Below are 23,165 nucleotides of genomic sequence, written 5' to 3'. Positions count from 1 at the left end.
TCATCCCCCCTCTAAAACAAATAAATCAATCTTTAAAATTCTAAACAGTTTATGCAACATTACTTTACAGCTGAGAATTTCAGATATTGCACTGTACTCAGGATCCTAAGAAAGGAGTTTATATACCTGAATTCCAAAGAATTGAGGAATAAGTCTTTTAGTGCCTACCAACACACTAACTGGGATTATACCCTAATAGATGTCTTGGTGAATACCAGCAGTCTCCACTTTGGGACTCACTGCACCACCTAATTGGTCCTTCCTGGTTAAGAAAGTTATATACTTCACATTCTGCCTCACAAGTCACCTCCTCAGTGGTCTGGGTCCAGTAGAGATGAAGACAAGTGTCCTTGGTAAGGATTTCACATCATGGCCCTGAGCTTTAAGATACCTTCTCTGGCCAGCAAAGAATCCAAAGGTGGGGAGCTTTCCCTCTATACAAGAGAGGTATAAGGCAATCCTGGACAGAATTGCTCTAATCTCTGTCTCTGTCACACACATATACATACACATACACATACACACAACAAAACCCATCCTAGACGGGCACCAAGACAGCTGTGGTGGCCACAGTGAAAATTCCACACTTATATGAAACTATCATCCCCACACATGCAGGAAAATTAGCATGCATAGTAAGAAGCTTGCTGGTGCCCACAAACTATCCAAGTTCATGTATACCTCCCTGCCCTTGCCCTTTTTCTAAATCTCCTTGGAAGAAAAAAAGTCCTAAAATTTATGGTTAAAACCCAAGTAAGTCAAGATTATGCTACAGCAATGCCAAGGAGATATTATTATTTTCTGTCTAACATTTTGGTCTACTGCCTTCCAGCCACAGCCATCACATGACCTTAAGAAGATTCCAGTCTCAAGCACTCGAGCCAACAGAACCATATTTCACGTCAACCATGATGAGACTGCATGCATCTGTTCTGAAGGCTCTTAGACACGACAATGAAAGGCACCTTGATGAATGCTAACAATCGTCACCGAATCTAATGATTACAAGTCTTGGTTCATCTGCTTCCTAGAGTGATTAATGTCTAAATCTCAAGGTAAATAACAAAACAAAAACACTCGGCAATAAAACTGTGCTTTATCAGGAACTTGTTTCTCAAAAGCTGGGTTGCTGCAAGAAACAGAGCTACTCACTGCTCACTACTTACCGAAGGGTCAACCTGGTCATTGGTTACTCCTCGCAGAACGATTCTTAACGGGTGCTTCATAAATGGAGCCAGACAAAGAAGACTCTCCAGGTAGTAGCCAATGCTGCGAAGGACATTACAGTCATGTTCCACAGACCCACCGTACAGGAGGCCAGGCTGGTAATACAAGGTCGTTCCTTACACCAGAGGAAGGAGAGCCACATTCAACAGAAAATAAAAACAAAAACAAAAACAGAAAAAACACTTAGTGTCACAAAGTCAACAAAGGAAGTAAAACCCAAGGGGAAAGTCTGACAAGGGCATCCAAGAAGTTCAAAATGCCATTCCTAAGGGCCCACACTTCACTCCAAAAGCTGACTCATTACTGTCAAGCCCCTGTAACAATAATAAACTGTGAGTGTAATTTAATAAACAGCAATAAATTAAACCCCTCTCTAAGCATCTGAGTTGCCAAAATTGTGGCAGGGCAGAGGAGAGATCCTAACAGGCGCTCTGGTCTACCAAGAGCACACTCTGCCTGCTGTTGGGGGCTTTACAAATGATGTGCTAAAATCATCATACCAGCAACCAGCTTCTCCCGGGCCCCTGAAATGAGATTTTCCCGTATACAGCACTCACCAACAGGATTCCTAGAGAAGGCAAGTACTTGATGGCACTTAATACTGTTAATAGTAGCTATTTTAATAGTAATGAGTGGAAAGATCTAAAACTATTAAATAGCTTTAGTGGAAACTCTATTATCTTTATTCAGTCTTTTGCATATTTGTATCATCCAGAAAGTTTCTTACTGGGTATACGTATTAGGGGAAAAGTAAAATATTCTAGATTATTAGGGGCAGGAGACACATAAATGGGTGAACAAGGAATTGTTGCTGCTCAAAATCTTTTGCCAATGTCTTCTGGCATAATTAACCAATAAATTTAACATTAGAGGAAAGTGATCTAGGCTCAGTCACTGAAAAGGAAAGCAATTCTTTGAAGTTTCATAAAATAAAAAAATTTGGAGCTTCATTAACAAAAGAAAAAAAAAAGACTGTATCATCACTAAATTCTGCAAATCTGTGCCTACAAATGAACCAAGTGAGAAACTGGCAGATCATCAGAATGAAGACTTCTCTGGTGGGGCAAGAAGTATAATATAGAAGCAGGATCATTTAAAATGTCTTACTTCCCAACTTAAGGTACAGATATGACCAGAAAATAATTATGAACCCTCTAAATCACCAACAAAAACTGCTGGAGAAAAATGTTTTTAATTTAAAATTTTCTTTTAAATCTCCAGCAATTTCAAAGTAAGCCAAGCAGGACTCAAGGAATCATAGGTTGCAAAGGGCATCTGAAGTCTCATGCCTGAAACATGTTCTCTGTAGGATAGGCCCGAAAGCAGCTACAGATCGGGTCTCATGTGATGCAGGGGCCACTTATTAGGACAAACTTGTCATCTTTCTTAAGAGAGCCAAGTGAGAAAGTTCAGAGTTTCCTTTGTGGAATATATGTGCAAAGGTGAATACTTCATGGAGCCAGCCAGTGTTTGCCATGGTTTCCCATACAATGTCTTGAAAAAGAGTTTGTAATAGCCAACAAACAGCTAAAAAAAAACCTAAGTTGTTCAACCTAAGTTTACCTGTAGGGAGCAGTTAAATAAATTATCAGGCATCCATACAATAGAATACTCTACTAGGCCCATGGAAATGTTGAGATGGATCTGTGTGTGCCTGGCAGGGAAAGTTCTCGGAGACGTCTGTGATAGTGAAGAAAAGCTGGCTGCAGAACAATCTGAAGAGCATGACGTTGCTGGAGGCTTGAGATACAGAAGTGCGCAAGGAAGCAAAGGCATATATAGGAGACAAGGGCACACACCTCAGGCTGTGACCACGGCTGCCCCTCAGGGAGAGGGAGGGAACAGGAGAAGAGAGAGGTGAAGGGATTTTCACAACTTTTGCATATACTTGAGCTTAATTTTTTTTTCTTTTTATTGAGAGGAGAGAGAAAGAATGCATGCAGGGGGCAGGGCGGAGGAGCAGGAGACGAAGAGGGAAAGGATCCCAAGCAGACTCTGCACAGAGTATAGAGCCCAGCTGCGGGGCTTGATCTCACAACCCCGAGATCATGACCTGAGCCAAAACCAAAAGTTGGGACACTCAACTGACTCAGCCACCCAAGTGTCCTGTGCATTCTTACTTTGAAGATAAAACTAAAAAAGTAAAATTCAGCACATATAACTACTTCACAGGGTTTGCTGTAAAATTTGACTGTGACAAAATACTTTGAAAAGTTGTGCAGAAATATTAGGTAAAAAAAAAAAAAATTAGGTATAAAGTATTTTTGTTGTTGAAAAAGAGAAGGTGCTTGTTTGTTGATGTGAAATTTCCAGCCTTCTAACTTCTTTAATTCAAGTGTATGCCCCTTACATCGGCAGATTTCATATACATTTCCACACACTGTATCACGGACAAGAAACTCGCCCTTTCCACATGATTATTTTTATAGGGTCAAAAGGCATGAGAGGGAAGCCTGGGTGGCTCAGTGGTTGGGCATCAGCCTTTGGCTCAGGGTGTGATCCCAGGTCTGGGGATCAAGTCCTACAACGGGCTTCCTGCGAGGAGCCTGCTTGCTTCTCCCTCTATGTCTCTGCCTCTCTTTCTGCATCTTTCATGAATAAATAACTAAAATCTTTTAAAAAGGAGGGGAGGGGGAAAGGGGGGGGCATGAGAAGTAGGAATGTTTAAGTAGAATATGTGGGTGCTTTCAGGAACGGTAAGAAAGAGAGCTTACCTGTTTGGTTTATTTCAATCCGAGAACCATTAGTTACTTTGTCCAACAGTCTTATGAAGCTGGCTTCAAAGTCTGTGAGAAAAAGAGAAAACAGATTGGCCTCATGTCAGGTCACCATTTCCAGAGTACATGTGTTATCCAGGAACTGCGGTGGAAGGTATGTGACTTCCTGCATCATGCCCAGGTTCTTGTTAGGACTGGGGTGGGACCACTGGCTGAGGAAACTAAAGCAGCTGTAAAGCACTGACTAGCAGACATATGGTTAGCGGAACTATGAGAAACAACTCAGCTTTCATATTCCACAACAAACAACTCTACCAGCAATCTGATGGGGTATTAATTTCAGCAGCCTACCACCCATCAAGGCCTGCTCTTCTGACTTGAGGAGTGCATGCCAAATACAGGAGAAACAGCAGAAAGTGGGGAAGAGTCTGAAAGTCAATTTCTTATTTATTCCAGAATACCTAAGAGGGCAGATGAAATTGTGACTCCTCAGTCTCAGAAGCAGTAAGAGGTCACTGTCTCCCCTACTCAACACTGTCCCTTTTCCCTTCTTCTGCCACTTTACTCATCTAGAGCTATCTAACCAGTTCAGTTTTTAACTTCATTACAGAAGTGCTTGAATATGAAGTTATTATTACTACCTTCTTTTTAACACATGAAAAGAGACTGGAAGAAAAAAAACCGAATGTTAACGAATGGATTTCTCTTCATGATAGGACTTTATAGGAATTTAATTTTCTTGTTTAAATTCTCATGTATAAATTTGGGTAGATTGTTTTTTTTTTTTAAAGATTTTATTTATTTATTCATGATAGACACAGAGAGAGGGAGAGGGAGAAACACAGGCAGAGGGAGAAGCAGGCTCCACGCAGGGAGCCCGATACGGGACTCGATCCCAGGTCTCCAGGATCACGGCCCGGACTGAAGGCGGCGCCAAACCGCTGAGCCACCGGGGCTGCCCAAATTTGGATAGATTGTTATCCAAAACATAAAAGCTGGTCATTATTTAGAAGAGGGGTGTGTAGGGAGGGAGGACACGGATTTTAAATGTAAAGTAAGAGAAGAGGAAGACAGAGGACTCAGGCAGGAGACTATGTCCTGTGGCCTTCCTGAGTGGATCTCACGTTCAGACAATCATGCTCACCTCCTCCCTCTCTGCCGTCAACCTCCTGCCCATGAACAGGACAGGAAGACCAACTCTCCCAACCAAAAGCATAGTGACCACCTGGTAGTTTAGGCGGTTTCCACCCCTATAATAAACTAGCAGGGTTTTTAAGCACAGACGCCAGCAGTCACTTGAGCTGATCCCAGAGGGCGAGCACAACAACTAAGCAATTCCCATCCACCCATCCTGTTATTTAACACTGCCCCACGCTTCTTGCCACGGTAGATGTTGCAATCTGTACAAAGAGCCTTAGGGTAGAAGTCAGAGAAGCTCCAGTAAGTCCTGAAAAAAGGAATAACAGCTAATTCCAGCAGGGTGTGCATTGATGGTTACCTTACAGCCAGACAGTCTCTCATTTAATCTGCAAAGCTCTCGACAGGGAGTGCCATTCCCATTTTATAGAAGGCTGAGGGGGATCCCTGGGTGGCTCAGTGGTTTAGCGCCTGCCTTTTGGCCCAGGGTGCGGTCCTGGAGTCCCAGGATCGAGTCCCACATCGGGCTCCCGGCATGGAGCCTGCTTCTCCCTCTGCCTGTGTCTCTGCCTCTCTCTCTATGTCTATCATGAATAAATAAAAAACTTTTTAAATCTTAAAAAAAAAAAAAAAAAAAGAAGGCTGAGGCCCGAGAATGAGGTTGGCCAGTGACAGAGCCAGGGGTTGAGGCCAAGTCTGGGCTTCTCCAGAGTCCACACTCCTAAGCACATGACACTAGTTTATCAAACTCAGTTTAATGCCTGAGTCAACTACCTCCTCTAGAAAATCATAGAACTTTTTAACTGCAGGCTGTGACCTACTACAGGATCCTGCAGACCATTTAATGGGTCCCCAATCAACATTTATTTGTAATGAAATTAGAATAAACGATGCCAGAGTTAACTGTACACAGGGCACTGTTTGTGAAACCTTCAAGTGTTTTATAATTATCTGTATGTGCACTTGGTTGTACTGTAAAGTAGCATCACAAAATTTTGAAAAGAACTACAAAATTGTTTCCATGACCTCTTGATAAAGAATATTGTTTTTAAAAATTAGGTATGATGTAGACTACAGTGCCACTCTCCACCTATATTTCCAGCACATACAATGTACTCTGCACAAAAAAAGGAAAGTCCTGATTAGCTCAAGTTCTTGAGGTGGCTAAGGGGGGAGAGGAACAGATATTTATGAATAAAGTCCATGATTAAACTCCATAACTTTCACAGATGAGAGGGGAAAAAAAAAGAAAGAAAGAAAGCATAACTTTTAGAACTTTTTTCTTCTGCAATTCACAGGGCCATTTAAGCATGAACACAGTTAAAAATGCCCAGCACAGGAACACGGGCAGGAACAGAATGGGCACATAAAGAGACCTCCAGGCTGGACCATCCCCTGGTCATGGCAAACAGGTGATTCAGAAGCAGTACTTGAAAGAACCAAACACAGAGCTAGTTCCGGAGTCCTGGCAACAGTGAAGATACAGCTCCATCACGTGGTTATGAAAAAGATCTCAGGTTCACCTAATAATAGTAAGACGAATGTCCCCAAACTCATTAGGACAAATGTGTAGGATTCCCTACTCCTTCACTCCCCACACAGCCTCTTTGACTCTTCTTCCTCAGGACTGCTTTTGGGGGGTACAGAAGCTCAGATATCAAAAAACACTAGGGGAAAATATCCAAAACTAGGCACAATTTTACTGCACTGTTTAGGAATACATAATTAGGTTATAAAGCTATAAAGACAATCTACACAAATACTGTACTGGTCAGGAAAGCGGCTACCAGCAGGGACAGAGGAGGGAGTCATGACCAGAGAGGCCCCTAGGTGCAACAGTGACTATTTCTTGACTTGGACGGGGTCACACAGGTGTTCATTTTATAATCTTTTAAGCACTACCTTAACATGTGCATTTTTTGTTTATTGTATTTAACATTTTCTAGAAGTTTATACTATATCTCAGAATTCTTTAAATATTGCCTCTGATACCTAAAGCACTCCCCTTCTCAGTGAGCTCATTACTTCTTACAGGCAGCCTGTAACTATGTAGGACAGTGCCAATCATCGGCCTGGCCCATTCCTCACTAAGAAAGGCAAACTATGTCTCAAATGAGGGCAGTGAGGAAAAGAATACAAACTAAAGACCTACACTTTAAAACTAGGAGTAAATTCAACCAATAACGGTTTCAACTTAAAAAATATAACAATTTAAATATCTAGAAACATTTAGTGTGTGAAAATAAATTATGATGCATATATCTAATATAATATATGTCACATATAAATGTTAGATGCATATACATTGGATATATATCAGAACACTTTGCAGCCTTACAATTTTTATTTAAAGATTTTATTTATTTATTCATGAGCGAGAGAGAGAGAGAGAGAGAGAGAGAAAGGCAGAGACAAACGCAGAGGGAGAAGCAGGCTCCATGCAGGGAGCCCGATGTGGACTCGATACCGGGTCTCCAGGATCACGCCCTGGGCTGAAGACAGCACTAAACCATTGAGCCACCCGGGCTGCCCCAGCCTTACAATTAATGAGAATTTTTATATACTGATATTTAAGTCACCTCCATGGTATGTTGAGTGAAAAAAAGTAAAACGCTGATGGCCATTTGTGTGAAAAAGGAAAAAGCGTATATGTATTTGCCTAATTATGAAAAAAAAAGCTCTGGGAAGAAACACAACAAACTAGTAACACTGGCTGCTTCATAGGAAAGGGAAGATGGGAAAGAGAGACACACTTTGTTAAACCCTTTTGCTCCCTCTGAATTTTACACAATCGTGTATGTTTTTTAAATACATAAAATTTAAATTAAAAAATACACATAAAGTTACTGTAACACAATTTAAATAGCCAACAAAACTGCTCTCATTAAATAGCTTGTGAAAGATCTTTATAATACTATACGGCCATTAAAAATATTTTAAAAGAATTATTTAATTACACGAGGAAATGCTCACATTAAGGAAATAACTTAAAATATACACAATGTGATTTCAAGTTCTTTAGAGAGGTACCTAAAATATAAGACAATGAGCCAGTAGTAATATCTGAAACTAGAAATCATTCTTATCCTCATTAAGTCCCAAAAGGTAGATATTACAAATACATACCCAATTCTCAGAAAAAATTAAAAGGGGGATCCCTGGGTGGCGCAGTGGTTTGGCGCCTGCCTTTGGCCCAGGGCGCGATCCTGGAGACCCAGGATCGAATCCCACGTCGGGCTCCCGGTGCATGGAGCCTGCTTCTCCCTCTGCCTGTGTCTCTGCCTCTCTCTCTCTCTCTCACTGTGTGCCTATCATAAATAAATAAAAAAATTTAAAAAAAAAAAAAAAGAAAAAATTAAAAGGTATCTGTTGGGCTGGCAAGACTGGGGACCTCAAAATGGCCGCTCTACCTTCATCTTCCCGCCAAAATTCTTTATAAACCCCCCTGAGGTTTGCCTGGGCGCGACTCGAGGGGCCTCTTCTCTTCTCCAAGTCAGGGAACCTCGCCAGGAGCGCTCCCCATTAAAGCACCCTCGAACCTACCGCCTGGCTCTGCTGTCTTTTTCTCCGTTGATCATTAAAAGAAAACCTAACAGTACCCAGGTTACGGATCCGCCTCCGGATCTGCCTTTGTGTCTGCCTTCCGCTCAGGTCCTGATCCTAGGAGCCCTACATCGGGCTCCCTGCTCAGTGGGGAGTCTGCTTCTGCCTCTGCCCCTCCCTTCCACTCAAGATTCTCTGGCTCAGTCTCTCTCTGATCTCAAATAAATAAAATCTTTTTTAAAAAAGGGACACCTGGGTGGCTCAGCAGTTGAGCGTCTACCTTCGGCTCAGGGCCTGATAGCACAGTCCTGGGATAGAGTCCCACGTCAGGCTCCCTGCATGGAGCCTGCTTCTCCCTCTGCCTGTCTCTCTGCCTCTCCCATGAATAAGTAAAATCTTAAAAAAAAAATTATAAACTTTTATAATAAACTATTCCCTAATATTTACTGATACATCTGAAATTAATATAGCTAGGTAAAAAGAGGATAAACCAAGCAGATAAAAAAAAAAGACACAAAAAAGATAATTCATTCTGTCCCCAAATGAAGAGAATAAGAAAATTTATCAATAAACCGAAAAGAGCCCTGATAAAGTTGCTGAAATATTTTTTCCCAACATTGGAAAGAAAAAATTTTCTATTACATATCCCGAAGAACAGCAATACCAAAAGCATGGAAAGATGGCTTCAACTGCAGAACAGTTAAGAAGAGCACAACATGCAAAAAATAAATTAATTAATAAATTACAAACTAACTTCATTTTATTAGAACAAATGAGGGATGCCTGGGTGGCCCAGAGGTTGAGTGTCTGCCTTCAGCTCAGGGCTTGATCCCTGTCCGGGGATTGAGTCCCAAATATGGCTCCCTGCACAGAGCCTGCTTTTCCCTCTATGTCTCTGCCTCTCTCTGTGTCTCTCATGCATAAATAAATAAAATCTTAAAAAAAAAAAAAAAGACAAATGAAATATCCCCACATAAAACCTTAGAAAAGAGACCATAACATATTTTTCAACTACCCACTATGGTTGAGAAAAGGGCCCCTCAGGGAAGGACTGCATATAATGCACAAAGAAAATGACAATATTATTAAATACAAGATTAAATACAAAAAATAGGGTGAAATTAAGTAATTAGCTTGACTGCTACTGAAAAGGCAGCATCTGATAAAATTCAAAATCTATTTTTCAGTAAAAATCGGTTTTAAAAAGTACAAAGAGGGATCCCTGGGTGGCGTAGCGGTTTAGCGCCTGCCTTTGGCCCAGGGCACGATCCTGGAGACCCGGGATCGAATCCCACGTCGGGCTCCCGGTGCATGAGCCTGCTTCTCCCTCTGCCTATGTCTCTGCCTCTCTCTCTCTCTCTCTCTCTCTCTCTCTCTCTCTCTCTCTCTCTCTCTGTGTGTGACTATCATAAATAAATAAAAATTTAAAATAAAAAAATAAAATAAAATAAAAAATAAAAAGTACAAAGAATGAATTTATTGTAAGAGAGTTTATATATAAAAACAGAAGCCTTGGATGTTAAAGGAAAATGTCTTCACTGGCTCTGGGTAGACCAAGATTTCTTTAGCAGGACACAAAAAGATTTATAAATTGGACTACATTAAAAGTAGTACCTATTGCAAATCAATAGAAATCATTAAGTGTGAAAAAAACAAGTCAGAGTATAACTAGGTATCTGCAATACTTCAACAAAGAATTGTGCCATATTAATAAAATGTAATAGCATGCTATAGCAATGAAAGTCAGCTACTGCCTCTACAACAGAGATAAATCTTACAAACACGACAGAGAACAAAGAAACTAGACACACAAAATACATACTCTATAACTCCACTTACGTAAATTATGGTTAATACTTCAGAAATGTGGGATCCCTGGGTGGCACAGCGGTTTAGCGCCTGCCTTTAGCCCAGGGCGCGATCTGGAGACCCGGGATCGAATCCCACATCAGGCTCCCGGTGCACGGAGCCTGCTTCTGCCTCTGCCTATGTCTCTGCCTCTCTCTCTGTGACTATCATAAATAAATTAAAAAAAAATACTTCAGAAATGTAATCTACAGTGTAAAAAGTCAATTTATTATTTACATTGGGAGTGGGAGAAAATGGTGTGATGGAGCAAAGATGAAAGGTTTTAGGGCTGCTGGTCATGTTTTATTTCTTGACATGGATAGCATATCCATTTTGTAAATTCATCAAGCTATCCATTTATGGTCTGTGTCCTTTGTTTTTTTGGGGGGGGAGGGGCAGAGATTGAGAATCTTAAACAGGCTCCATCCCTAGCAGACTGCCCACCACCGGGATCCTAGGGCCCTGCGATCCTGACAGGAGCCAAAATCAAGACTCAGCCACTAAACCCAACTGAGCTACTAAAGCACCACTCAGGTCTGTGCACTTTTCTTAATTTGCAGATATTCTCATAAAAGCTTTTTTTTTTTTTTTTTTTTAATAAAAATCAAGGGGCTGGGCAGCCTGGGTGGCTCAGCGGTTTGGCGCGCCTTCGGCCCAGGGCCTGATCCTGGAGACCCAGGATCGAGTCCCACGTCAGGCTGCCTGCATGGAGCCTGCTTCTCCCTCTGCCTATGTCTCTGCCTCTCTCTCTCTCTGTGTGACTATCATAAATAAATAAAAATTAAAAAAAAAATCAAGGGGTGCCTGTGTGGCTGTCAACTGAGCGACCAACTCTTGGTTTGGGCTAAGGTGCTAATAATCTAGGTTCCTGAGATTGAGTCACCATGGGCTCCACACTTAGAGAGGAGTGTGCTTGAGATTTTCTCCCTCTGCAACCTCCCCTCTCTCAAATCTCCACTGCCGCGCATGCTCTCTCAAATGAATAAATAAATCTTTAAAAAAAAATAAATAAATAAAAATCAAGTTAAAAGAAAGAGTACCTTAAAATATATGACAGAAGCAAAGAAATTCAATCATTTCTCCAATCTGCCATACTAGAAATGCTATTAAATATATCTCAAAAAAAAAAGGTGTCAATAGAAGGAAGAAGTAGCAATTAAGAGAAAATATATCTTACCAACAAAGCAAGACAGTTTCACATACTTTGACCCCACATTTTAAAAAAAAGCATAGTCTTTGACCCAGCAATTCCACATCTAGAACTCTATCCTGCAGAAGTATGCTAGGATACATGTACCAAAACTTTTACTGCTGCTTTATTTATAATAACAAACAATGAAGATTACTTTTTTGGTCCCATGCGTTCAAATGTTCCTAGACATTTTGTTGTGCTTATATAAAAACCTATAAAAAAATAAAATCAACAAAGGGAAATTTAATTCTCTGATTTATGCTGTAAAGAACTCTCAAAACTTAAGCATAAAAACAAATAATCCTAAAAGGCAATGAAAAAAGACATCAGAGGCGGTGCAGACTGCAAATAGTCAACAGGAGTCAGGAAGGATGTGGACCATCATCAGCCATTAGGAATATGCAAATTCAATAGGACAGTACTACCAGGATGGCTAAGGGGTTTGGAGAAACTGTGAGCCCATCGGCCGCAGGTGCAAGGAGGAGCCTGGGCGCAGCACAAGGCACAGAGATACCCCCTAGCCTAGGGACCAGTCCCTCTTGGAGTCCTTCCTCCCACCTCCTCATCGCGTGCACCCCTCCTCCGGCTCCTCCTGTGTGGGCCACCAGCTCAGGCTGAGAGCCGCCTCTCCCAGCTGTGGGCTGTAGGCCATGGGCTGTGGGCCGCGAGCCCTGTCCTCTTCTCTTCTGTCCTCTCCTGGGGGTATAGGAGGGCACCCCAGAGTTTCCTGATCCTCTGAAACCAGGTCACACTCACTAGTGTTCTAGTGGGAGTTCACCACTTCCTCCTGTCAGTGGCCTTCACATCAATAGCATCACCCATCCCTGGCGACAACTAAGGAGATTTTAGCGCGTTCCCCCAAATCCGAGACCATCAGGTCCTACAAGACAGTGTGATCAAGATGGGACTTTTCCAACATGTGACCTCTGGTGTGGACATGGGTGTGTAAATGACCTTGAGCTGCTGCCTCTTAGCCAACAACCTTTGGGGAACAGCCAGAAAGAGCCCAGCAGATATCTGCAGCTGGTCTGAGGGCCAGAGGCCAGGAAGGTGCCTCAGTGCCACCAGCTGCACAGGCTCAGCCAAGTTATGAAAATGCTGATCTTATTAGAAGTAACACATTTTAAAATCCTTGGGGAAAACACCAAATGCTAGCAAGGGTATAGAGAACCTGAATCACTTGGCATTGCTGGTGGGAATATAAAATGGTAAGGCCATACTGGAAAACACTTTGACAGTTTCTTAAGTATGTAAACTACCATACACCCCAGCCACTATACTCCTGGGCATTTATCCCAGGCAGAGACTTCTGCTCACATAAAAGCATGTACACAAATGTTTATAGCAGCTTTATTCATAAACGGTCAAAAAAACTGGAAACAATCCAGATGTCTTTCAACAGGTGAATGGTTTAAAAAAAAAACACAACCCTGTAATACTTTCATATCATGGAATAGTGTACAGCAATAAAAAGAAACAAACCTGAAAAAAAACAACTTAAATCTCCGAAGAATCATGCTGAGTGAAAAAAGTCCACCGCAGAAGGTTACTTGCTGTATGATTCTACTTATATAACGTTCTTCAAATGACAAAATCACAGGACTGGAAAACAGATTGGTGATTGCCAAAGGTTAAGAGTTAGTGGGATAAGGAGGAAGATGGTGTAGCTAAGAACCTGAGGAATCCTTGTGGTAATGGAAATGCTCACTACCTTCACTCTTACCCCCGTCAATTTCCTGGCTGTGATATTGTACTATAGTTTTCCAGATGTTCCATGTGGAGAAAACTGGGTGAACTGTAGACAGGATCTCTCAGTACTATTTATTACAACTACATGTGAATCCACAACTATCTCAAAATTAAAAGTTTAGTTTAAAAAAAAAAAAAGGATGGCACACAGTTCCATCTGGAATAGCATTTACAGCTTCCAAGCAACAGCAGATCTGAGAGCAGACAATTAGGATTCCTGGCATCTGTCTTTCAAAAATGAGTATCTCATTTTGGGCACCCAATAATCAACATGTGGCAGCAAACTAACAGTCAACAGAGGCACAAGAGGGCGGGTTCCCAATCAACCACACAATATTCAATCTACTATCATTATTAGAGTCCTCAGGCTTGTCCAAGTGTAGTTACTGATCAGTAACTCTGAGTCTCAGACCATACTAAAATAAAATATAGGTGCATCCTTGCAGTATAAGAAATGTAATTTGGTCTTTGTCCCTGATTCCTGACACAGAGCTCCTAAAACCCTTGGAAGTTCCAAAATAATAAGTGTCTCTTAAAATTTATTCATAAGGAGCCTCTTTTGAATTTATGCTGATGCGGTGACTCAGGATGGGGCTGGTCAACAGAAAGACCCAAGTGGTTAAAGAGTTGGAACTTTCAGCCCCATCCACTGACCCTGAAGGAAGGAGAGGTTGCCTGGAGATTAAACCTCATTAAAACTTGCATAAGGAGAGGACTTCCAGGCCAGTGAATGAACCACAGTGCTGGAAGGGTGGCATGCCCTGGTTCCAGAGGGCAGAAGCTCCTGCTCCAGGACCCTTCAGGACCTGGCCTTATATACCTCATCTGTGTATGTTCAGCTATATACTTTATAATATCCTGTATAATAAACTGAGCTTTGTGAGCCACTCTAGCAAATTATTAGACCCAAGGATGTTCCGTGAGAACCCCTGATTTATATAACCACTTGGTCACAAGTACAAGTAGCCTGAACCTGAGATTGGGACTTGTGACTGGCATCAGAAGCGGGCCTGAGAACCTTACCCTGTGGGATCTGCTGTCATCTCCAAGTAGACAGCATCAGAATTGAGTTCAATCTGTACTACACCCCATTGATGCCCACTGAGAATTGGAGAATTGCTTCATAGGGGGAAAACCCCATCCATCTCGTGTCAGACCCATTGAGAGTAGAGGAGGATAACAGTCTTCTCTTACAGTTCTCCTTCTAGAAGATGCAATTTATGAACAGCAGATTTAGCCCCCATACAGTTTACCAAGCAATGTTTTCCTTTCAAAGGACCTCTGTGTAGCACGTTTCTTCAACACATTTTAAGGCATTCTTTTGATTAAAACTCCAGTTAGCCCTCCCTTCTCAGAACTTCATCTGCTTACACTGTGTGCAGCCCTCCCATGGGTTCCCATCACTCCTCTCTCCCATTTCACAGGGGAAGACAGTGAGGCTCAGTCATGGGACTAGCTCAGAGATGCAGGGAGTAGCGCCGTGGCCTAACTACTATACCAGTGCTCCTGCCTCAGTCCATCTTTCCCTATTCCCGCTTTAAACGATTCTCATGGAATTCCTTTCATCTGGACCTCATCTTACCCATGAACTGTGATCTCAACTTAACCCAACAAGACACAGCCCCTATGAAATCCAGAGCCCCACGCTGCGTACGGCTGCTGTCCGTGGTGACAAGCAACAGACAAGTGCATCATACAGTTAAATGGGAGAAGCAGCCCTCCAGGCGGGAGCTGACCACAGCCTCCTTCCAGCTCTGTCACCCCGCAGACTTGAACTTGGCCAGCTATCTTACCCAACTATGCCTTGGCTTTCTACCTGCAGGAACACAGCAGTAAAACAAAATATGTACTTCCTCCTCACTAACAGCAAGAGTAGAATGGAACATAATTGTTCATGTTTCTTAGAATGAAGCAGAAATTATACATGGTTGTGTAATTAATAAAAATCATTCCAGGATCATTTTTCTTTGGGGTTCAAATTCTTCTCATCATATACAATCTGTCAGTGTTGCAAGGGGGCGGTTTTATTTAAGAGATTAGCTCGTTTGCTTGAAGTCACAGTTTGGCTTGGGTCTCATCCCCTTCTGAATCCCCATGCAGCTTTCTGGGTCCACATGCGGCTATTCCCAACCATTGGAGATATGGGGAAAAGAAAAGGCATAATAATTCAGTCTCATATGCCCAGGGTTTTAACAACCACACTGTTGACATTTTGGACAGAAGTATTTTTTGTGTGAGGAAGTTGTCTGGTGCAGCGCAGGATGTTTAATGGTATCCCTGGGCTCTGCCCACAAGGTGCCAGGAGCAGCCTCCCAGTTGTGACAACCAAAAACACCTCCAAAAACTGCCAACTGTCCCCCTGGGGAACAAAACTGCACTGGTTGAAAACCACTACATTATACATAATACACACCAATATTTGGAAGCCATCACCCAAGAGGAAAACTTAGGCTGAAAAAAGAGGACAAAAAGAAGGCATAATTCTCTTTAAATATGTGAAAAGGGGATCCCTGGGTGGCGCAGCGATTTAGCGCCTGCCTTTGGCCCAGGGCGTGATCCTGGAGACCCGGGATCGAATCCCACGTCGGGCTCCTGGTACATGGAGCCTGCTTCTCCCTCTGCCTATGTCTCTGCCTCTCTCTCTCTCTCTCTGTGTGACTATCATAAATAAATAAAAATTTAAAAATAAATAAATAAATAAATAAATAAATAAATAAATAAATAAATAAATAAAAAGTTTCCATATAGAAGCAGGAACAGATTTCAGATGCCAGAGACCAGAACTATACTCTGTAGGTAGAAGTTACATAATTATAAAACCAGCTAACTTTTTTTGTAATTGATCTTCTTACATTAAAGAGAGACCGCACAAGGGGGGCAGGGGGTTGGGGGACAGACTCCCTGCTGAGCACGAGCTCAATCTCAGAACCTTGAGATCATGACCTAAGCTGAAACCAAGAGCCAGACATTTCACCAACTGAGCCACCCAGGTGCACCCAAACCAGCTAACATTTATTTTTCCTACATTCCTGTGCACTTTATTTCATCTAATCTTTACAATAACCCATTAAGTTGGTAATGCTGGCCTCACTTTACCAATGAAAAAACTGAGGCTCAGAAATGTTAAAGAATTTGCCCCAGGTCCAAGAGCTGACAGCATATGCAGAGCCAGGACCCAAGGTCTAACTCTGAGACCAAGCTCGTAACCACCAAGCTACTACAACCACAACAAAGTAAGGATTTTACCTCAACATAATAAATAAAGAACTCTATGACTTACAAGTGGTTCCTTTCACCAACAGTGATTCTGGCAGCCACCATCATATCTGTCCAGACCAGAAGCAGATCAAGAAAGTCTTCCTCCATGACCCCCAGGGAGGCCTCTGCCCTGACTTCGCTGAGTCCCTTTACCACATTCAGCTCTTCCTACTTCATGTTACTCAAGCTAGTCTCTCAACCACTTCCTACTGAGAAAGCTTCCCCAGAGTGGGGCAACCAGCTCTTCATGTTTATGTTCCCACAAGGCCTTGCACAGTGGGCTCAGTAACCTTTCCTGAACCGCTGCCCCTGAGGCAAAGGCCTCCACCACCCACCCCCAGCCCACGATTAGATTCAGCAAGCACCTTCCAGAGACACAGTTTTTTACTTAAACTTAAGATTTTATTGGCTGTGCTCTTAAGTTTTTTCCAATTCTCAGAATCTGAGCAGAAAGAGTCCGAAAGGGAGAGATGACTGGCAACATAGCCCGCTGGCTACATCTTCAAACTACCAAGGACTCACCTGACTATGACGGTAGATCATGTTTCAGGGGCTACACATTATTTATATACATAAACACGTACATGTGGGTATATATATGTGTATATACACATACGTGTGGGTATCTATGAGTGCATATATATGTGTATATAAATGTATATATACACATATTTATATATTTATTTATATATGTATATATACACATTTACTTATATGTGTGTATATGTATATATATATATACATATACACACATATATATACACAACACATTTCAGCTCCCTCTTAAAGAAATTTAAGCAAACATCTATGAGATTTCTGAGGACCTGAAACCAGCACAAAGAGACCTAAATCAGGAGTCTCTTTTCTTTTCCCTTGGTATATTAAAAACCTAAGGCAAATAATGCTCTACATACAGCTTCCCATAAAATGCCAACACATCTGCCAACAAGTACTACCTCCCCCAAGCAGTGGAGCCTGGCATCCTTTCAGGAAAGCGCTAGTGGCCAAGCCCTGTTGGAAGAAATGAGAGTTCCTGTGTATGGTGTGTATGGCAGTTGATGAGATGTCCACAAACCGGGGGGGGGGGGGGGAGGGCCATCCTTTGGAATATTAAATATTAGTATATTAGTTTGGACGCCACCTGTCAAAAGACAAACACTAAATATATCTTTACAAGTACTGTATTTCCCATAGAAATGCTAGATTTCCAGGCCAAAGTACTTCTATTCCTATTAAAAAAAGAAAAAAAAACCCACCAACTATGCCCACTGTTCACAGTAGAAGCCTGTCTTCTTATCATATCCAGCTCACAGCAAGTTCTCTAAACTGGAGGTAAAGGGGAGGGCTGGCTGAGAATGCCACAGAACAGAGCAATCAAGCAACTGTTTTGCCCAAACAGTCTCAAAATAAGGACAGCAGATGTTGAGGAAAACACCTGCAGAAACCCTGCTGGGGGTCCCCCCTCCTTCAGTGCTTCTGAACAGTAAGAGAGAAGAATCATGTACTAATACAAGCCCTTCCCACTATCAGCAAGTGTGGAGGGTCTTCTGGTTCTTTTTTTCCTAACCTTGTATCTCCATCAGTGACATGGCATTTTCTCTTTATAGGCAACCAATTACCATTCAGGAGAGGCAGAAATGTAGCCCTCCAGAACAGGCATTCAGACGGATGATGAAATGGGCCGGCCACCTCCAACCCAAGTCTGGGTGCCAAAGTAAGCACTGCAACAGGACCGACAAAGCTTCCAAGACCAACCACAAACCCTCTCCTTCAATTTGCAGATAGATTTTTCCTTTTTTCCTTTGAGTGAATCTCCCAATTTGAGATAACCAGACAGAAGCTTTCAAATGCATGTGTCTTAGTCCAGGAAAACAATTGAAAATGGGCACCACTTAACTTGATGTGAGTTTAAAACAGGGCGTATTTTGGGGAACCTGGATGGCTCAATGGTTGAGCGTCTGCTCAGGTCATGATCCACGGGGTCCTGGGATGGAGTCTCCCATCAGGCTCCCGGCAGGGAGCCTGCTTCTCCCTCTACCTGTGTCTCTGCCTCTCTCCTCTCTGTGTCTCTCATGAATAAATAAGTCAATCCTTTAAGAAAATTAAAATAAATAAAATAGGGCCCATTTTTTCATCAATACACCTTTATCGGGCAAAAAAAGGGGGGGGGGCTTGGAAACCTATAGTTTAGCGCTTGTCAAAAAAAAAAAAAGGAAAAATTAGCAAAGCTTCTAACCTGCGCACACCCCAATTACGGCTAAAAACAAACATAGAAATCAAATTTTTTTCTTTGATCCACACCCAAGGAGGGGTGCGAGGGCAGCTGAGGGATCGTGACGACTGGGTCAGCCGACAAACGAGGGGGCAGCTGCTTCTGAGACGTGTTTTGGGACAGGGCACGGAACCAACCAGCGGCGCTTCTCTCTGCAAACCTCTCTCCTCCTTCTATCTGCCCCATCACCACATTTCGGTCCAGCAAACTGCCTTGATCCTGAGAGGCTCGCAGCGACAGCAGGAGGGACCTAAGGCGGGCGAGGGGGCGATGCCTGGGATGTGCTGCAACACGTAGCGCTGGAAAACGTGGAGCTGTTTACTAGCAGCGCCCGGGAGCCGCCAGCCTGCGCGCGGCGAGCACACCCCCCGGGCCCGACCCCGCCTTCCCCCCAACCCCAGGCGCGCTCGGCCTCCCCGCAGCGCCCCGGGACGCGCAGGCTCCCCGCGCGCCGCCCCCCGCGGCCCCCGCGGCCCCCGCGGCCGCCCCGCCGCCACTTACCTCGGAGGCCCGGGTTATCGTCTCTGGCCCGAATCCTTCGGATTTTGACGGGGCGCCCGCTCAGGGTGGACAGGACCAGCCGCTGGCGCAAGAAGTTGCAGCCCGCGTAGCTGAGGGAGTGCGCCTGGGTCGCCATGTGCGCGCCCCCCGCCAACGTGCGGGCGGCCCGGGCGCGGCGACTTTGGACGGGCGCGGGGATCGCGACCCCGGCGGCGGCGGCGACGGAGGCGGTGGTGACCCGGGCTCTCGACGGGAGCCCCGCAGACCCCGGCGCGTCCACGTGGTTTGGAACAGGAAGACAGAGAGACGAGACACCGGGTCAGAGGGGAGAGGGGCGGAGTCGGGGCCCGTCTCCCCGCCTCTCCACCCGGCCGGGGGGAGGCTCCCGCACCGGGCCTCGCTGCTATTGGTCCGCGCGGAATCAGGGCGGTGCCCGTGCGGCGCTGCCATTGGCCTGCGCTGGAGCTGGGCGGTGCCCGGGCCGCGCTGCCATTGGTCCGCACTGGAGAGGGGCGGTGCTCGGGCCCCGGCAACAGCGCGCGGCGGGAGGGAGCGCGTGCGGCGCGGGGGGGGGTGGGGCGGGGGGCAGCCTGGGAGCCAAGCGCGGGAGCTCGCCTTCCTCGGCAGTCTCCGTGCAGTGCCTCCGCCCGCGCCGCGGCCCGCGGACGCTACCGGCTGGGGCTGGGTGCCTGTTACCCTCGGTGCTAACGGCAAGCCCTGGATGTGGATGGTATTACCTCCCCCGCCTTTTTCCTGATAGAGACGACGACGGGTTTGGCGCGCTTACCCGGTTGCGGTCTCGGCGCTGTCCCCGCGCTCCCCGCTGTAGCCCTACGAGATGCCCGCGTTCCCTACTGACACGTGAGGACAGACAGGAGGAACACTGATTGCAAAGGTGGCAGTGGCCCCATGCATGGGGACCGGGGTCTGATGATACCAGGCCACTGCTTACTGTTATGAGACACCAAGATGTGCCCCTTTGACATCCGCCCGTTTACATCCACAGCGCTTCTTGCCAAGTCGGTGCCTCGCGTGCCGCATGCCTCAAAATGGGTAGTTGTGATAACTTCGCACATATATACACAGACTCTGCTTTTTCTCTCTTTCCTGTCCTTTAATCCTGCACACCAGCATCTTCCCAAAGATTGTACTTTGTCTCTCCTCTGCTCAAAAACCTTCAGAGATCCGCATTTATCAAATGACTACAAACTTATGAATCCAGTATGGTAAAAACATGGGTTTGCAACCGTTCTTGGACAATGTCACCAGATCCTGAGTTCCAGAACATTGAGGGGGCAGGGGGCAGTGATCTGCAAGCCTTGTGTGACTAAGATTCAGTTAGGAGGAACCACAGGGGAGGTCTGCACATAGGGTGACAGGTTATTAGCTTTGATGTTTATTGAGGGAGATGGGTAGTCCACTGATGTTATTGCCATTTCTTAAAACTGCCTTTCAGGAAATTGGCAGTGGATTTTGAAAGCTTCTGGACCTCTGAGAGCCCCCCTCCAACCCAATGGAGTGTGCCAAAGCAAAAACAGGCACCATCAGGCCAGGAGTGGATTTCTTTGTGCATCACCTCATTTTAATTACTCAACAGCCTATACTCTGTAGCAAAACCTGTGGGTGCCCTGTTTTATATCCCTTTAAACTCTTCCCATTTTCAATGCAAACCTGCTAATTTTCCTCCAGCAGCACCTGTATCTCTTCGTCTGAGGATTTTCCCACTTGCATGGAGCCCAGCAGACCAAAGGTGCTGAGGAATTAATGTTCCCCAGAGTCGTCAAGCAATGACTGATGGGAGTTGATGTATAAATGTCTCCAGCTCTTCAACTCTTGGATGAGATAGCTCTGTGATGTGGATTATACAGTGTTTCCACAGGGTTCCCTAAGAGATTTTAAGCTCCAGCTGCCCACAGTGGTAACTTGCTTAAGTAACTTTTACCAGCTTCCTTCCTCTTCCTCTGCCCCCACACACCTCCAAACTCCTTTTTTTTTTTTAAATGTATTTATTTAGAGAAAGAGAAAGTGTGAGGGAGAGGGGGAAAGGGAGAGGGACAGAGAATCTCCAGCAGACTCTCCATTGAGCACAGAGCCTGACTCAGGGCTCAAACTCAGGACCCTAAGGTCATGGCCTGAGCCGAAATCAAGAGCTGGATGCTTAACCAACTGAGCCACCCAGGCTCCTCTTCTCAGCTCCCTTCTGATATTTCCTGGGATTAACTCCCAAATAAACTACTTTCACTCAAATTATTGACCCAGAGTCTTCTTCTAGGCAACCCCAAAATAAGTCCTGATTTCTAAAATTTGAGAACTGAAGTTCAGAGAGAATAAATGACCTGCTTGAAGTGACATAGCTAATAAATGACAACCAAAATAGAAACTCCATCTGCCTGCCTGCCTGCCCTTCTCCCTCTCCACCTCCCTCTCTCTTAAGTCCTATATCTTTGGAACACTGAATCTCCAATAAAAAGCCTGGCTACCATGGAGCCGCCATGCCAGAGAGACCACACGAAGAGAGTGTCAACTATTTTAGCTGCTGGCTAGCATCAACCACTATAGATGTGGGGGTGATGGAGCCTTCAAGTGATCCCAGTTCCCAGCCAGCCTCTGCCCAGTGTTTGGAGCCACTCTGGCTGACACCATTTGGAGCACAGATAAACTGTCCTCACTGAGCCCTGCCCAAACTGCATATTCCTGAGCTAAATAAGTGATTGTTACAGTTTTAAGCTATGGGCTACACGGTAATGGACAACTAACACTACAAGTCCCTGAATCCCATTTTCTATATAATTCTAGGTTAGCAAACCACAGGAAACATCTTGTATGAGATTTGGAAGACAAAATTGAACTCATAGCCACATTGTTGATGTTTGAAAGGTTGCTACAGGGTACCAGGCTGTCTTGCAGCTCACACACTTAGAGATGTTGACCTTCCTTATTGGGCTAGGGCCATAACTGGGCCCATAGCCCCTCCTGTTCTCACCTCACCCTGCTTTAGCAACTCCAACTGCTGGGCCACTTGTGCATTTACCTTCATGATGAAGAACACCATCCTCTGCTGGTCACACACATCACTGAAGTTGGAAGCTTTGCAGGCAGTGAGAGATTGAAGCAGGTTCCAACACATTCTACTGACTTGGGGTTCCATCAGCAGGCACAACAGCCTCACAGACTGTGAAATCAACCCCACAATTAATTGCATCAGGTCAAATCCCTAAAAGAAATCTCTAGTGAGCGGTTTTGCTTTTCTGATTGAGCCCCGACTGGTACAACAAGCCATTATTGAAAGCCTACTGACACTAAGGCTCTCTTCTCTGCTAAAGGTGTTACATACATAATCTTATTTGGTCCTCACCCCAACTAGCTCCAAAGTTGGATTATGAGTATACAGAAGTTTATGATACAATTGTCTCTACCTTCATTTATATTTGGAATTATCCATTACAAACTTTTCATAGATTTTTCTTTCACCCTAAATGATAAATGACATATATCTTGCCTTGTAATCACTTCCACAAATAAAGGCAAAGATAATGATAATACAAGGATAAAAGTGTACTTGGTTCAGCAATAGAACAGAGTAGAGACCAGAGTAGAAATGAATTCTTCCCAGTCCATGGAGAAATTTACTCAACACCACATGTCCACCCACTCTGCTATCTCATTATCTCTTTTATCCAAACTACAATGGTTCTACAGGCTTTTTCTCACCTCAGCCTGG

General features: G+C 44.2%; 1 protein-coding gene across 3 annotated transcripts in view; it reads right to left on the bottom strand.

Annotated features, from left to right (window-relative positions):
* Window positions 1-19,756, bottom strand: part of RCL1 (RNA terminal phosphate cyclase like 1) — a 60,359-nt gene extending 40,603 nt beyond the window's left edge. For 2 of the 3 annotated variants that reach the window (XM_055310847.1, XM_055310848.1), the window contains exons 1-3: window positions 19,445-19,756; window positions 3,942-4,013; window positions 1,167-1,342 (exon numbers count right to left, since the gene is read on the bottom strand). In XM_055310847.1, the coding sequence (XP_055166822.1) occupies window positions 1,167-1,342; window positions 3,942-4,013; window positions 19,445-19,580 (384 nt within the window). In that variant the 5' untranslated portion in view covers window positions 19,581-19,756. Of the gene's footprint in view, window positions 1-1,166; window positions 1,343-3,941; window positions 4,014-16,693; window positions 16,713-19,444 lie in introns of those variants that run through there. The other variant, XM_055310849.1, reaches the window with a different exon arrangement.
* Window positions 19,757-23,165: the final 3,409 nt, after the last annotated feature.

Source organism: Nyctereutes procyonoides, unplaced genomic scaffold (assembly GCF_905146905.1).
Source record: "Nyctereutes procyonoides isolate TBG_1078 unplaced genomic scaffold, NYPRO_anot_genome, whole genome shotgun sequence".
Lineage (NCBI taxonomy): Eukaryota > Metazoa > Chordata > Mammalia > Carnivora > Canidae > Nyctereutes > Nyctereutes procyonoides.
Note: the sequence above shows the minus strand (reverse complement) of the source record. Positions and strands in the feature narration are given on the sequence as shown.